The sequence below is a fragment of the Dipodomys merriami genome, unplaced genomic scaffold (assembly GCF_024711535.1).
Source record: "Dipodomys merriami isolate MVZ:Mamm:240054 unplaced genomic scaffold, mDipMer1.0.p SCAF_26, whole genome shotgun sequence".
In the NCBI taxonomy this organism is placed as follows: domain Eukaryota; kingdom Metazoa; phylum Chordata; class Mammalia; order Rodentia; family Heteromyidae; genus Dipodomys; species Dipodomys merriami.
Window position 1 is genome coordinate 5,894,705 of NW_027204048.1, and position 14,894 is coordinate 5,909,598.

The 14,894-nt window shown below is 45.1% G+C and overlaps 1 protein-coding gene across 12 annotated transcripts in view; it reads left to right on the forward strand.

The window, feature by feature from the left end:
- The window catches only part of Auts2 (activator of transcription and developmental regulator AUTS2), an 836,783-nt gene that overhangs the window by 424,133 nt on the left and 397,756 nt on the right, over positions 1-14,894 (forward strand). For all 12 annotated transcript variants that reach the window (XM_070035587.1, XM_070035588.1, XM_070035589.1 and 9 more), the window contains one exon: positions 6,647-6,682. In XM_070035587.1, the coding sequence (XP_069891688.1) occupies positions 6,647-6,682 (36 nt within the window). The remainder of the gene's footprint in view (positions 1-6,646; positions 6,683-14,894) is intronic.

Here is a 14,894-nt window from a genome sequence, read left to right on the forward strand (position 1 = left end):
AGTTCTTCTGTCACTTTAAGTGGGAGAGGGTATCTGGTCCCTTTTAGTCTAACTTACCTATTACTGATTTTGTAGCTGAGATTTTAAAAAATTTCCATCAAAGTGGAAACGAGGGTTTTTCTTCGTTGTTGCTTTGCTTTTCCTTTTGTCTTGTTTGTTCATTTGTCTGTCTTAGGTAAGCTAAGGGGTGCACCCTTGGAAGGACCAAGGGTAAACAAATGCAGCAGTGGTACTCACTAGACACTATGCAGAAAATGAACTATACAACTTGTTGGTTGGGGCAGGAAGGAAAAACTGGGAGAGAACAAGGGAAGAGGTGACATTGTCCAAAAAGAAATTTACTTATGACCTGACTTACATAACTGTAGCTCCTCTGTATAGAACCTCTATAACAGTAATTTTTATAAATTGCCATCAAAACAAGCATGATGGTTCACACCTGCAATTCCGGCTACTTGGGAGGCTGAGATCAGGAGAATCACAGTTTGAGACCAGCCCAAGTAGAAAAGTTTTTAGTTTCCATCTCAGCAAAAGACACTGGGCATAGTGACACATGCCTGTCATCCCAGGCAGGTAGGAAGCCTAAAATAGGCAAATTGCAGTCCAGATGTAATGAGGCAAAGGCAAGGCCTTCTCTAAAAAATAACCAGCATGGGGCTGGGAAGGTGGCTCAGTGGTAGAGCGCTTGCCTTGCATGCCTGAGGCCCTGGGTTCGATTCCTCAGCACCACATAAGCAAAAAGAAAAAAGCTGGAAGTGGCACTGTGGCTCAAGTGGTAGAGTGCTAGCCTTGAGCTGAAGAGCTGAGGGACAGCGCCCAGGTCCAGAGTTCAGGCCCCACGACTGGACCCAAAATAAAAAGTACAAAAATAACCAGCATGAAAAGAACTGGAGGTGTAGTTCAGTGAAAGAGTGCCTGCCTAGCACGGGGAGGCCAGGAGTGTCCAACTTCCCTACCTCCAATGCCATCAGTCTTGGCCATTTTCAATGATATATTCAAATCTTTTGTAATTGGTATTCTCAAAATGAGACTAATCAAGGTACTGTATTACTAAAGTTTGGATTTTTGTACCTGTCAGATAAAAAGAATAAGAAAAAATTCTGGTTATAGTTGGATAAAGCCTGTAAAATATAAAGCCACAGGGCTTGGATGTTCTAAACTATGTCTTCCCAGCATAGTGCCAGAGGGAAGAAATTCACAAGGCCTTTCAGTTGTTCACTTCAAGGATGTAGTAACTTACTTAGTCACTAAGGAGAAACTTCAGAGAAATCACTGGCTATATAAATATTCATGAAGTATTACTTAACGGAGCAGATAGTACTTCTGACTTAAGCAAATTTTTATAGTTGAGGAAGTTGTCAAAACTTAGGGGTTAAACTTACTGAAAAACAATGAACTCAAAACCTTTAGTTATGAATTGATCATGAGCATTTGTCACAAACTCAAGATCCTCTCTCCAAGTATGATCACTGTGTTGGTCTGGCTTCTCCAGAGAAACTCAACCCAACCCATCTGAGGCAGGAGAGACACAGAGAGACTGTGTGAGGGAGACTAGCTCTGCCATGCGCAGAGTTGGAGAAATCCCATATGTACAGGGATGAGCTGGAGACCCAGGATGGCTCATGGTGCATCTCTGATCTGAAGCCTAGCTGGCATGTAGTCCCTGAAAGGGATTTATTTGTCTCTGAAGGCAGAGAAAGAACGAACAATCCAGATGTCCTGGGCAGGACTGTAGGAATTCCCTCTAGCCCTTTGGTCTCCTTAGGCCTGCAGGAGAGATAGGTCCTGCCCGCCCTGGGGAGCCCACTGCTTCACTCCAGGCATTGATTTAAGCCTACAGTTCATCTGAGAGCAGTTTCCCAAATACCTGGGCACCCCATGTCATTGTCATGACACATAAAATCAACCACTAGTTGTGTTCTGAGTAGGGATGAATACTGGGACACAAGGAGCCCTTTGACCTACTCTGACTTACTATTTACATGTCCACTAGAAAAGGTAGAAAGGATTGCAGTTAAAAGATTTACTTTGCTGGGTACTGGTGGCTCATACCTGTAATCCTGGCTGCTCAGGAGGCTGAGATCTGAGGGTTGTGGTTCAAAGCCAGCCTGGGCAGAAAAGTTCATAAGACTCTCATAAGACTTTTATCTCCATTTAACCACCAGAAAATCAGAAGTGAAGCTGTGGTTCAAGCGGTAAAGTACTCACCTTGAGCTGAAGAGCTCAGGAACAGCACCCAGGCCCCATAGTTCAAGCTCCACGAATGACCAAAAAAAAAAAAAAAAAAGGAGTGGAGAATGCTAGACTTGAGCAAAAGAGCTCAGAGACAGGTCTCATGCTCTGAGTTCAAGCCCCATGATCAATAACAACAACAAAATGATTTTACTTTAAACTGTTAAATTTAGGGGCTGGGTGTGGTGGGGGTGAATGTCTTTGTCAGCTTACACAGTCTTGTCTCCAAGCACATTTATTGGGATTCTGGCTTGCTCTTCTTTTCTTTGTCTTTGTTTTTTAAGACACTACAGGGAAACGTGTGAACAAGCTTGTTATGACCCTTGCAGGAAACTATTTATCGTGGTGGTTCCTTTCATGATCCTTTTTACTCCCAGGAGAAAAAAGCAGAGTGTGGAGGTGGGCAGATAGGTCAGATACAACTGAGGATTGGCAAAGATTTTAAAAATATTCTATTTAAATTAGCCCAGCCTCACCTAGGGGCGAAATACACCCCTATATCCAGGCTGGCTCTTGGCCAGGGCCTCGTGTTCGGGTAGTCATGGGTGGAGCACATCCACTTTAGATGTACAGTCATCTCTGAAATTGCTTGTTTTAGGAAGCTGTTAAAAGAGAAATGTGAAACATCATGAGTGTCATGAGTAGCTTTGGTGATAGCTTAGTGGCAGAGGGGCAAAAATTGCAGGTGGGACTGAGAGGCACAAGTATGTAAGTGTAGTACATTCCCTTTTAGAGGCTTTGTGTCAGTGGATGTCCCCTTTCCCATTTCGGGCCCCTCAAAGTCCACATAGCTCATGCTAAGAAGGCTCTCCTCTATGTGATGAGATCCCAGAAGATAAGTGCCAAATATTGCTATAGCAGCAATCAAATCTACAAACAACCCCTCTCTCAGCATGAGAAGCCCATATTGAAGGAGATGGACAATAATGAGCCCAGAAATCACCTGTCCCAGACAACTGATGGCTTTCCTCAGGCCAGCACCAGGCTTTCCTGCCCTGCATTCTCAGGCCCCTCACAGCCCAGTGTGCTGCCTATTGCTTTGGAAATATGGATGAGTTGGCAGCTCTTTAAAAAATTCCAATAAGGCCTGTTTATTCTGTGGGAATATGGGCAGATGGTATTACTGCAAATGCCTTGAAACCAAGAGAACTTGGGTTTCCTCCTGAAGGAAAAACCCCATCTTCAGGTCTTAGTTCAACTAGAACATTGTTGATTCCAAGATCAAGTAATAGTAAGGCTGTCTAGTTTGGTCAGCCTAGACCTCAGATGAGAAAAAAATGGAAGTCCCTTTTTCACATCAGAAACCCACAGCAACTGAACATGAAGTTTATCTCTGCAGAATACTCTTCTAAACCTTTACCTCCTAGCATCATCTAGTCCCCAGTAAATATATTCCTAAAAAATGTCTGTAAATAAATGTAGCACATTTCAAGCTATACAAAATCTGTTTCTAAACATTTGGGGAGGAGTTGTTCTAGAATTTTGAAGCATAGCCTCACTCTTGCTAGCAGGAACCTTAACTTGACCCACACCCTCAGTCCTTTTTACTTGAGTTCTTTTTCAGAAAGGATTCTGTGCTTTTTGTACAAGTTGACTTGGGGCTGCAATCCTTCCATCTCCACCTACCGGTAGCTGGTGGAAGGCATCTGCCACCACTCCCATCCCCACTTCTTCCATTTTGATAGTGTGACACTGTTGTTTCCTGTGGTTTGGAGGTACTTACATAATTTCTAACTATGAAAATCATTGATGTTTTCAAATATCTGCAGCTAAGATTTCAGCAGAGGGCTGGGAAGTTGGCTCAGTGGTAGAGTATTTGCCTTGCATACATGAGGCCTTGGGTTCAATTCCTCAGTAGCACATAAGCAGAAAAAAGCCAGAAGTGGTACTGTGGCTCAAGTGATAGGGTGCTAGCCTTGAGCTGAAGAGCTGAGGGACAGCGCCCAGGCCCAGAGTTCAGCCCCCATGATTGACAAAAAAAAAAAAAAAATTTCAGTAGACACTTAAGCTTGGGCTCTCACATGGCTGAGACTCTTCCCTGGGACCCTTGGGGAGCCAGGCTGTAGGCATTATGAAGCTCATCGTGACCATCAGTCCAGCAAGGCTTGTTCTTGTTGCTGGCTTCTCCTTTGAGACCCATCCTTTGGTGACCAGGAGTTGTGTCCCACTGGTCAAGGCTGTAGCTAGAATCTTGGGGTGATTTCGTAGGCACTGTGTCTTCCACACTTGTCCACTGTGATGCAGGCAGACTGTTTATTAGTCAGGAAGAGCGCAGCAGAGCGCCAGTGATAAGGGAGGGACTGTCAGTGCCATGGACATTGGCAGAATGGCTTAAAAGAGGGCTTTGCTATAACAGCTTCTGCCAGATCCAGAAGTTACCACCGGAAGCCACAGATCTGTTTCCTGTGTTTAAGCGAGGCAAGGACAGTGGGTTGGCAGATGTGTATACCTTCTACCTGATGGCTGAGGCCATCTCAGTGGGCCTTTAATATACCAGAGGAGGCAGTATGTGCTCCTTCGTGTGTCTGTGTGTGCTGTGCGCGTGCCTGTGTGGGGGAGGGGTTAGCAGGCAGGGTGTTTAAATGCTTTGTTGCATTATGTTAATTCCTCAGCAGTGCAATCAAATTCATGTCGTAATTAAAGCTGTCAGTTGGAAGGCAAGCCAGTCGCCACGAAAGCACAGCATAACAAATGAAGTGAAATGATTCTGCGTGTAGCTATACAATGCTTCGCCAGGCATGAAATTAAATAAGTAATTTGATGTTGACATCAGAAATTGAAATGGTACCCACTGTTCCCTCATTCAGACCTGCATAAACAATAGCCAGAACAAATATGCACAACAAAGCCCTCTTCTCTTCCCAGCTCCCCAGTAATGTACAATATATATGCAAAGCGAGCTGAGCAGAGCTCTCCCACCCAAAGGATGCCTGTTTCTTTGGTATATAATGAGATGATGTGTATCTGGGGCGAGGGTGGGCTGGAGGGACACTTCCCCTTCTGGGAAAGCAACACAGACATGTCCGAGTAATTCGTTCTGAGACAGGCTGACTTCCAGGTCAGTGGGCACCTGGCTAAGCTCTGCCTTCCCTTGTACTCCAGAGCACCATGGGTGTGGGAGGCAGGGACACTGTTTTGAGGAGCTGTCTCCATGGCTTCCTGTTGCTGCTGGGCTCAGCTCAGGGCTGAGGCAGTGGCATGGCAGAGCCGAGCCCACTGTGGAGGTTGCCCATGTGTGGTATTCTAGAATGCCAGAGCAGAAACCATGCACTCCCCTTCTCCTCTGGTCACATCAAGAGGAATCACACCCACTGGGCTTCTGAAGATGTTGACATCCTGAGCCTCCCTCTACCCCAACCATCCGTTCATGCATTGATATAGTAACTCAACAAATGCCTCCTAAGTGCACTTGAGGAAGCGGCACTGAATCCACTAATTGGCCCTCCACCCCAGGAACAGGACTTGTCACATAGTCCCTGGGAGGTATATCACCCTACCCTAGGCTGCTCAGACCACAGGCCTGGCTGGTGCACCCATGCCTGGCTCAGACCTGGCCCTGTTCCCTCCTCCCACTTACTTCTTGCTTCTCTTCATCACAAAATGTTGCTAAGAGTGAGCAAACTCTAAGATGAGCTTCCAGGGGAGGGAGGGTGAGTAGCCATGGTGCAGAGCACTGCACTCATCGGGCTTCTTGCCCACATCAGCAATCCCCCTTGCTCCTCTGCGTTCACGGCATGGTGACTGATCTCTCCACACACCGGGTGTCAGTGCCATGGCGGCCTGAATTGGTCCTTCTTGGGACCAGCTTTCCGCTGCTTCCCTTGCCTGCGCGCTCCTTCTGTTTTAGTCTAATTGTGTTTACAAAATGTCTCATTTTTTAGAAGCGCTGAGTGTGTGCTGATGGGGGCCCATGGGGAGGCGTTGGCAAGAAGGTCATCCCGGGAAAAGTCATCGGAGCCCACTGGGCTTTTTATTTGCAAGCCAGTCTAGGCTTTTCCTCTTGCCTGCCCCTTTGTGGCCACAAAGCTGAGTAGCTGGAGACCAGGGCACTGAATGTCAGCAAGTCAGGGAGGCAGGCTGATGCATGTCTGTTTAGTCTCAGTGCAGGGCGAAATGCCATCATTAATTCATTACCCAGCTGCCTGTCAAATAAATTGGCAATTACGTCCACCACGGAAGCTTGGAATTCAGTAAATAGCACGTTAGCATTTCGGAGTTGTTGAGAGATGTAAAGGGGAAAATTAAGCCGCACGGTGTCTGTGTCGGTGGCAGATGACAAGGGGCAGCCCTGCCTGGCTGGGGAAGGGAGGTAGTGATGAGAAGCTGGCAAGGGCTGGTAATGAGCTGTGTGGGTTGGAACGTGTTAAAAAAAACTGCTGCTGATTTTCCACTTTGTCTGTGTGCTTTATTACAGAGCTCGGCTCCTTCCAGCTTGGGGACAGGCTACTTCGTAAGTCCATCTCCACTACCACATATGCGCCTTGCCTTGGCATTGATTCACTTCCCTAATGAGTGCTCATTAGATGTGCACAGCGTCTAAGCAGGCCTCCGTCCTGAGGAGCACGCCATTTCCACCCTTTCCCGGAGACGTGCTGTGTTCTGAGCAGGTCCTACCCGCTGGGCCTGGGGATCCTGAGCCTGGCAGGCCTGCCTGGGGCCCAGCATGGGGCCTTGGTCCTATGCCTGGCCATGTGAGGGCACGGGAAGCCTGGTTCTCATGTCCCTCAGGCTGCATAAGGGCATTCATGAACATTGCCAGGAGAACAAGGGGTGGAAAGTGTGCGGGGAGACCCGGTTCAGGAGATGGGTCCTCCGATGTACTGTGCTGCTGCTTCCCTGCACATTCTGCAGAGGTGACCTCTTGGGCTTTCTCCCAGCTAGCATCAGCCCTTTCTCTCAGCAAGTATAGGCATTTTGCAAATATAGGCATTTTATTTTATTTCTGGACCTTATTCTTTGCCTCTTGGGAGAGGGGAGGGTGCAGATGGGAAGATGTTTTGGGGATTACTGTACTATTCTTCACTATTCTTCATTCATAGACAGAAATTGTCATTTTGTTACTTTTTATTTTTATTTTTTACCAAAATTACCCTTTTGGATTTAGTAATCCTTTTCAAGATTGCAAAAGAGAGTACTATTTATGCCACAGGAAAACATGCCAAAGTAAAAGTGTAATCGTGGTGCCAACATAGAACCCCAATCTGTGTTTCCAATACTGTACTGGATGCTTAGCATATCCTGAGAACAAAAATGAAAACCTAAAGCTAAAGTGGACTACAATTCCTGATTATGTTTAGTTGCCTTTGTCTTTTCCCAACATGCTGGCTGCTCTGACCCTATGCTCACACATCTCTCAATACATTTCCACTGAGAGCGCAGATAATGGCATTCTTGTCCCAGCTTGGCAGAAGTGGACTTTTCTAGATGTAGATTGTTTTGGTCTTCATATCTAATGTAAGGAGAAAGGGAGAAGGATGAGTGGGGCCTGCCTAATACAATTATAACAGGCTGGCTCCTGCTAAACTGGCTGAATATTCATGCTTCCAGAACATTCCACCTCTTGCTTCAACAGTGTATGAACAGACGCAGTTCCATCTGCCATCTCTTCACACCAGGCTGCATGTGGGTTGAGATGCTGGAATGAAATCTGGAGGTTGTTGGTGTCTGTTCTCTATCCAAAAGCTAAACCTCCTCTCTGCTTGCTTTAGCAGAGACAAGGCCAGAACTGCTACCTTAGCCTTGATCATTTCAACTTTGAACATTCTAGCATTTCCTATTTGTAGTATATATTGATTGTACAAGGGAGTTTCATTGTGATGTGTCCATCTCTGAGCAGACTTGCAGCTCGGATCCACCATCCCCCCGTCTTCTTAAAACATTTTCAGCAAGGTTCATTTGTTCTGTTCTCATATGTGCATACCATGTGTATAGCAGCCCCCAGGCATGCTCATTCATCCTCTTTCAGAGCTGTCCCACCCCCGCTGCTACCCCCCAAAGCCCATTAGACAGTCAGTCATTTTCTTGAGTGTGTATTAATTGCACAAATGGCTTTCACTGTGTTACGTTACCTGTGTAGTTATTATACCTCAGACACTTAACTCCTTGTGCCGCCCCACCCCTTCCTTACTTCTTTCTTACTCAACAACATTGGATGACATTCTAGTAATTCTTACTATTGTGTGATCTCTCTCAAAAACTAAAATGATCTCTAGAAACTGAAATCTTCATTTTGCTTTTTTCTCTCTGGTCCTCAGGAAGTGTGTTTTTATTCTCTAATAATACATCCTTCGGAGCAGTGACTCTTTAGTAGAGAATCTAAATACACTTGGACAACATTGGATAACTATAAAATCTTCTCCTTTTGGTAAAGTTGCTTTTTGGCTTACTTTTGTTTCTATGAAAACCTGTTGTGTTATTAGCTTACATGGAGAAGATGCACACCAGATGTGTGTTCCATGCTCAGCCAGGAGAAAGCACGCCCTCCTTTAAATGTGTTTCCAATAATGCCATTGTTTCGTTATCAAACGCAAAGCCTTGATGTTGCTGCCTGGCTGGTCAAGAAGCCCTCTTCATCTCCACTCCATACAATGGTAGTGGCAGCACTTTAATGCTTGATTTCAGGTTCCATGGCACTGGTGAGTTTCACCTTTCTAAGTAGAAATGATGAACACAACTTTTACTAGTCTTTTTGCAATGTACTTTTGATTTGAGTCTGTTGTATGACTTTCCTTAGTCTGTAGGAGGACTCCACAAAAGGTAAGTGAAACGAGAGCTCTGCCTTCTCTCCTGCAGCAACTCTGAAATGTGGACACAGAACTACTGGTAGGGGACTGAGAGTGTCTGCTATAGGAAAGTGAAGTTGCTCAGCCTGGGGTCACTCTGTGACCTGGAAGTGTTTGTGTCACTCTCCCATACCCCAGGACCTCTACTCATTGCAAAATCCTCCCTGGCTTCATTCCCTTGCTTCTGTAGAGGTGCTGGTCAACCCAAGTTGCTTACAGCCTGCTTACAGCAATGTGCTGACAAAGCATGTGCCCATAGGAGCCCCTGCATGGAAGAACCCACATGTATGGTGCACATGCACGCTCACACTGAGGCAGAGCCACTAGTGTGCTCTACTTCCTTCCAAATCTTTCTCTGTATCTGTTCTGTGAGCTGGAGGGTTTCAGGAAGACGTTTGGAGATTCCTTTGCACTTGATCTGGTTTTATTTGTTTTTGTCTCCTTGGTTTTATGTTCCAGAGATGTCTGCTAAGGTCTGTCACTTTTCCAGTTGGTTTAAAAGCAGAAGACTTGAGAAATGACAACAGCAGCTAGAGTCAGTATTTATACAAGCATATTGCAAAGCATTCTTAACGTAGACAAAATAGAGAAGGGTTGGAACAAACTTCCCACATTTTGGGGAGATTTTGGAATAATATGGGTGTTATATACACAGAGAGACATACATATATATATTCATTACATACTCAGGCCCAGCTCAGCTCATATTCTAAATATAAATGAAATTATAGACTTGTTGAAATCAATTTGCTTTTTTTTTCTTTTTTGGCACACACACTGAAACTTGTTGGAGTGTGTATAGGATTTTCTTTTTTTAAGACGTTTGTGAACACATTTTCCTTTCAGTTTAAATATTTTTAGGCTGCATTCTCTTCTTAAACATGTATCTGAAGTTTCATTATGAATATTGTATCATCATGAATATAGGGACAGAATGACCTTTAAGATTAGTAGTGTGGGGCTGGGAAGGTGGCTCAGTGGTAGAGCACTTGCCTTGCATGCCTGAGGCCCTGGGTTCGATTCCCCAGCACCATGTAAGCAAAAAGAAAAAAGCCGGAAGTGGTGCTGTGGCTCAAGTGGTAGAGTGCTAGTCTTGAGCTGAAGAGCTGAGGGACAGCGCCCAAGCCCAGAGTTCAGGCCCCACGACCGGACCCCCCCCCCCCCAAAAAAAAAAGACTAGTAGTGTGACCTTAGGCAGATGATTTGCTGCCTCAGTTTCCTTGTTAGGTAGGGACCCAATAGAATTGTGACTGTGGAGCAAGGTAAGATACTTAACACAGATAAGCATATAGTAGATAGTAGGTTATGACTTACACTTTTCACTCTGTAGCATGGGATGGAACAAATTTGGTCTGTGCATTTTGTGGTGACAGAGGGTTATTACCAAAACTTGGTGATACTGAACTAGATCATATAATATATACCTCTCAGAGCATCTTATTCTCCACACAGTCTTCCTGTAGCTTCCTCAGGAGCTGGGGATTCTATGTTTGGTCAGCTTTGACTCATATAAATATGAAGCAACTATGTGGACACAAAGCAAACACAACATTCATCTTGGCAGTTCTCTGTGATCATGATGCTCTGGGACAGAGTGCAGCTCCCTCTGCTGCCCTGCTTCACGTGCCTTAGAGCCTCCAGCCTCCAAGATGCTGAACAGCTCTCAGGGCTGGGCTGGTGGCTAGGGAAGGCATGATCAGAATAATTAGGTTTTATCAGATTAGAGCACACGGGTTCTACCCTCTGACACATCTGAAGTCAGCAGAGTAGAAGGACAAGGAGAGGCTGTGCAGGGCTGTTGGTGTGCTGGTCACTGGAAGGGCTGGGCAGGGCCAGCAGTGTACGGGTCACTGGAAGGACGGGCTAGGGCGATGTGTCCTCCTGCTGTTCTGGGTAATGATGAGCAGGTTAAATGTGTGTGTTTCAGGACAGCAGCCCTGTGTAACCTGGATCCTATTTCTCTCCAGGTTACACTGGATCCTCCTAGGTGAAGTCTGTGTTCTAGCTGGATCTCAGCTAGCATTGGGCATACTTCAGTTACCAGTTTTTACACGAAGCTAGGTGTGGGTGACTCATGCCTGTAATCCTAAATACTCCAGAGGCTGAGATCGAGAACATCATAGTATATAGGCAGAAAGGCCTGTGAGACTCCCACCTCCAGTTAACCAGCATAAATACCAAACTGGAAGTGTGGCTTAAGTGGTAGAGTACCAAGAAAGGTGAACACGAAAGGAATGCTCTGAGTTCAAGTCCCAGTGCGAGAACCAAAAAGTCAAAACTCAAAACTCTTCTTATGACCTAATAAAGGTGGTGTTGGTTGATTCTCAGATCACACCCTCAGACGGGTTGTGTAAGTACTGCTTTCCTGAACCTACTGAGGTGAGGTGGTGACACATTAACCTCAGCCTTTCCAGCTTATACAGGCACAAAGGCGCCTTTATCAGTGTTTTACAGTACACCTTTGCTATAATTTGTGTAACCAGTTTATAATACTCTGTTTAACCATAGTTGCTGCTTTTTATAACTCAGTAGATTTAGATGTTAGCTGTGAAAAGAATGCGTCTCTTTAGAAAGCTGTTTTGATTGTAACACATTCTTGTCTTCTTTATTTTTTTTGGCCCTGAAGATCAAAACCAGGCCTTGCTTGTGCTAGATGAGTACTTTGCTGCCCAGCAACAAGCCAGGCTGGACTATTTTCTCTTACCACACTCCTGTGCTTTTCGTCTTTCATCGTGTATAGAAAGCTTGTCTGTAGATGTGAAAGCTGTAGCCCACTCTCTCCAAACTGTGGTCTTGCCTCAATTCTCACCCTGGCCTTCCTTTATGGGCCTTTAAATACTTGTGAGATGTTGTGCTCACATGAGAAATGGAGCTTTCTGAGGCACATTGTTCATATTGGGCTGGAGTTTCCAAAGTGCCAGTGCCTCTCAACTTGGCCTCGACTTAGATCTCCCTTGTGCAGAAGTCATCCTGTCTGCTCACCTGCTGGTACTTCCTGGGGATGCTGACGTTCAAGTTAACTCATCACACTTACCACCTACTAGTTCTTGGATTGAAGGTGCCATACACATTGTAAGCACTTCACCTCACATAACACACTAATGTTTGTATTTATTAGCAATATACTTGTGATAAGTGGGTTATTATTCCCCATTTATTTACTGACCAGAACCTATTATCATGAAAATACTTAAAATCTCCATTCCAATTAAAATTCCATAAGGATCTCCAGGTATCTCCAAGGACATGTTAGGTGATCTGATTTGGTGCTGATGGTTGCATAGAACTGCTGATTGATAGAAAATTTAGCCCACAGGTAGTATTGAAACATCTACTAGTAGACATTAGGTTACATATGTCTGTGTTTGGCCCTGAAGTCAAGGCTACACAATGGAATGTGATATAAGACAAACAGATTAGTCCTTCAAGATGTTTAAGCAGAGTACACTGGGGAGATATCCTGGGCCAGGCAGTTGTAGGCTTCAATTGTACACTGACATAGTCAGTGACAAACTGAAACCAGGAGGAAATGGGCCTGAAGGTCACAAGTATACTGGTAAATAGACCAGAGTAGGATGAGGTAGACTGCCCGTGTTTCTTAAAGAATGTAAATTGGTTCTTTCATTGAGATATAAACAGAAAGGTTTGTATAATGAAAGCATGGCCCCCAGCATGTGGGACTATTTGGGGAAGTTCTAAAAACCTCAGCAGGTGGGAGGTGGGGCCCCAGTGGAAGAAGTAGGTCATTGTACTGTCTTGTGTCTCTTTCCTTCCTGGCCACCATGAAGTGGACCTCCATATACCCTCCTCCAGCCATGAAGTTTTGTCACCATAGGCTCAGAAATCAGGAGTCAGGTGACTGGGAAATGTGAGCCAAATAAACCTTTCCTCCATGAGGTATTTTCTCAGGTGTTTGTTGTGGTGATGGTTGTTTCGGGTGCTACCTGACCACTGGAGGTGTGGGATGAGGTGCAGAGGAGCTGGGTGAATGGGAGACCAGGTTTACAGGTAGAAGGGAGCTGGAGAAGGAGGGAAGTCAAGGGCCAGGCACCACACTAGTCTCTGTTGGAACTGGAATTTCTGGAGGAGGGGATCTGATTATAGAAAGGTAATCAGTTCAAGAATGAGAGTAGGTATGTAGGAATTTATTTTAGTGTCATATAAAATGTGGGACTCTGCATGTACATTTGAAGTTACCTACATACTGGGAATGGACATGCAAGCAAATGACAAGAGTGGTTCTTCTTCTGTCTTGCACTATTAGAGTTAGTGCACTGAGACATGAAGCTGTGCCCTAGTCATGGAGATGATGGAGGCCATGACCTCAGGAGGGCTGCTGCCGGGGAAGTCTGAGCATAAATATTTTCCTTGTGCTTTTTCTGACCTACTTGAAGGCATTGAGGTGCATGTACAGTAGTAGTATGTCGCTTGGTATGGACCCAATGAGCTGAGCGCGCTCCTGAGGTGCCTGCCCCATGCCCATCTCCCAGACTCTGTTTTGATACATTAACTGGTCTGGAGTGTTAATGCCTATCAATCAGCATCTGTCAGATCAAAGAACTCATTCCTTTTCTTAACTGCTCAAAATTCTTTCCCTGAAATTGTAAATTAGATGTGTCCCGATCCATTGCATAAGAGACTTACAGCTTATGAAACACCAAGAGCATCATTTGAAAAGAGGTTGAAAAAGCCAAGTGGGGCTTGTTACAGAGGAGGCATGCAAGCCAAATGCCATGGGCCCGCTCCTGCAGTAAACGAGAGTTATTGGTGACTCAGACATGGAGATACTTCACTTGTCTCCTAGCACTTAACTTAGAAGTCAAACATTTAAAATGCATTCTGCTCTTATAAAAATGTTTATCCATTTAAAATGCATGTCGTTTTAAACAAACGCACCCTGGCGACAGGACATTTAGGTAGAGCACAGTTAATAAACTGGCAGGCAGGTCTTGCGCACATGTGTTTGCAAAGACCAGCACTTACCCGAGGATGGCGTTATAAATCACTGCTAACAAACCTTAATTTGCTTAGTAGACTAATGAATGATCTCCAGTTTTCCTTAAGCAATTAGTTTCACTAATAGTCATGTTGAAGAGACCTTCCTGGTGCTACACTTAATCTCTGGTCTGAAATCTTTGGTGTCTAATTGGCAGGCTGGAAGAACAAGCAAGAACCATTTCATTGTCTACTGGTTCTCCCCAGAGATCACTCCCCATGCAGGCCTTGGCTGTGTTCAAGCAAAAGTGTTGTCAGAGGTGATGACTGTCTTTAGGACTCATACTGCAGATAGGAGTGGAGTTGCAGGGCATTGGAGCCTGATGGTTTCACTGCTGTCTGATGAGTGGTCCTGTGTCATGGCCACTGATTGTAAGCACTGATTGAAAATGCAGTGGCTCTTACTGAACTCAGATTCTCTGTGTTCAACATATCCCACAAATCAGGCAAACCAATACCTGACTACTTGCTCCACGTGCAGCTAGAATGAATCCGAATTGCAGTCAGTGGCATTGCTGAGAGCCCCAAACTTCCCCGAGCCCAAGACAACGTGAGTGCTTTTTCTCATTACTCCCATAAACTCTTCCTTTTACTTTCATTTATAATAAGGATATCCACCCCTTACTACTTATGGGAGGCCCTGCCTCCTGCTACCTTGTGGGAAACAAAGCTTTCCAGAAAGGTGGGGGCCATCTTGGTTAGTTAGCATTTCAGCCACACAGCAGAGGATATATTTAGAATTCTCTAAGTTTCTTCAGAATTAGCTTAGTAATATGAGAACTGGTTTTTCTGGGGGAAAGGAACAGTAACACTAAAACATTCTGAGAAGCAGTATTTAGTCAAACAGTGAACAGCTACACTTCACGATCAGAGGGAGCCTCCTCA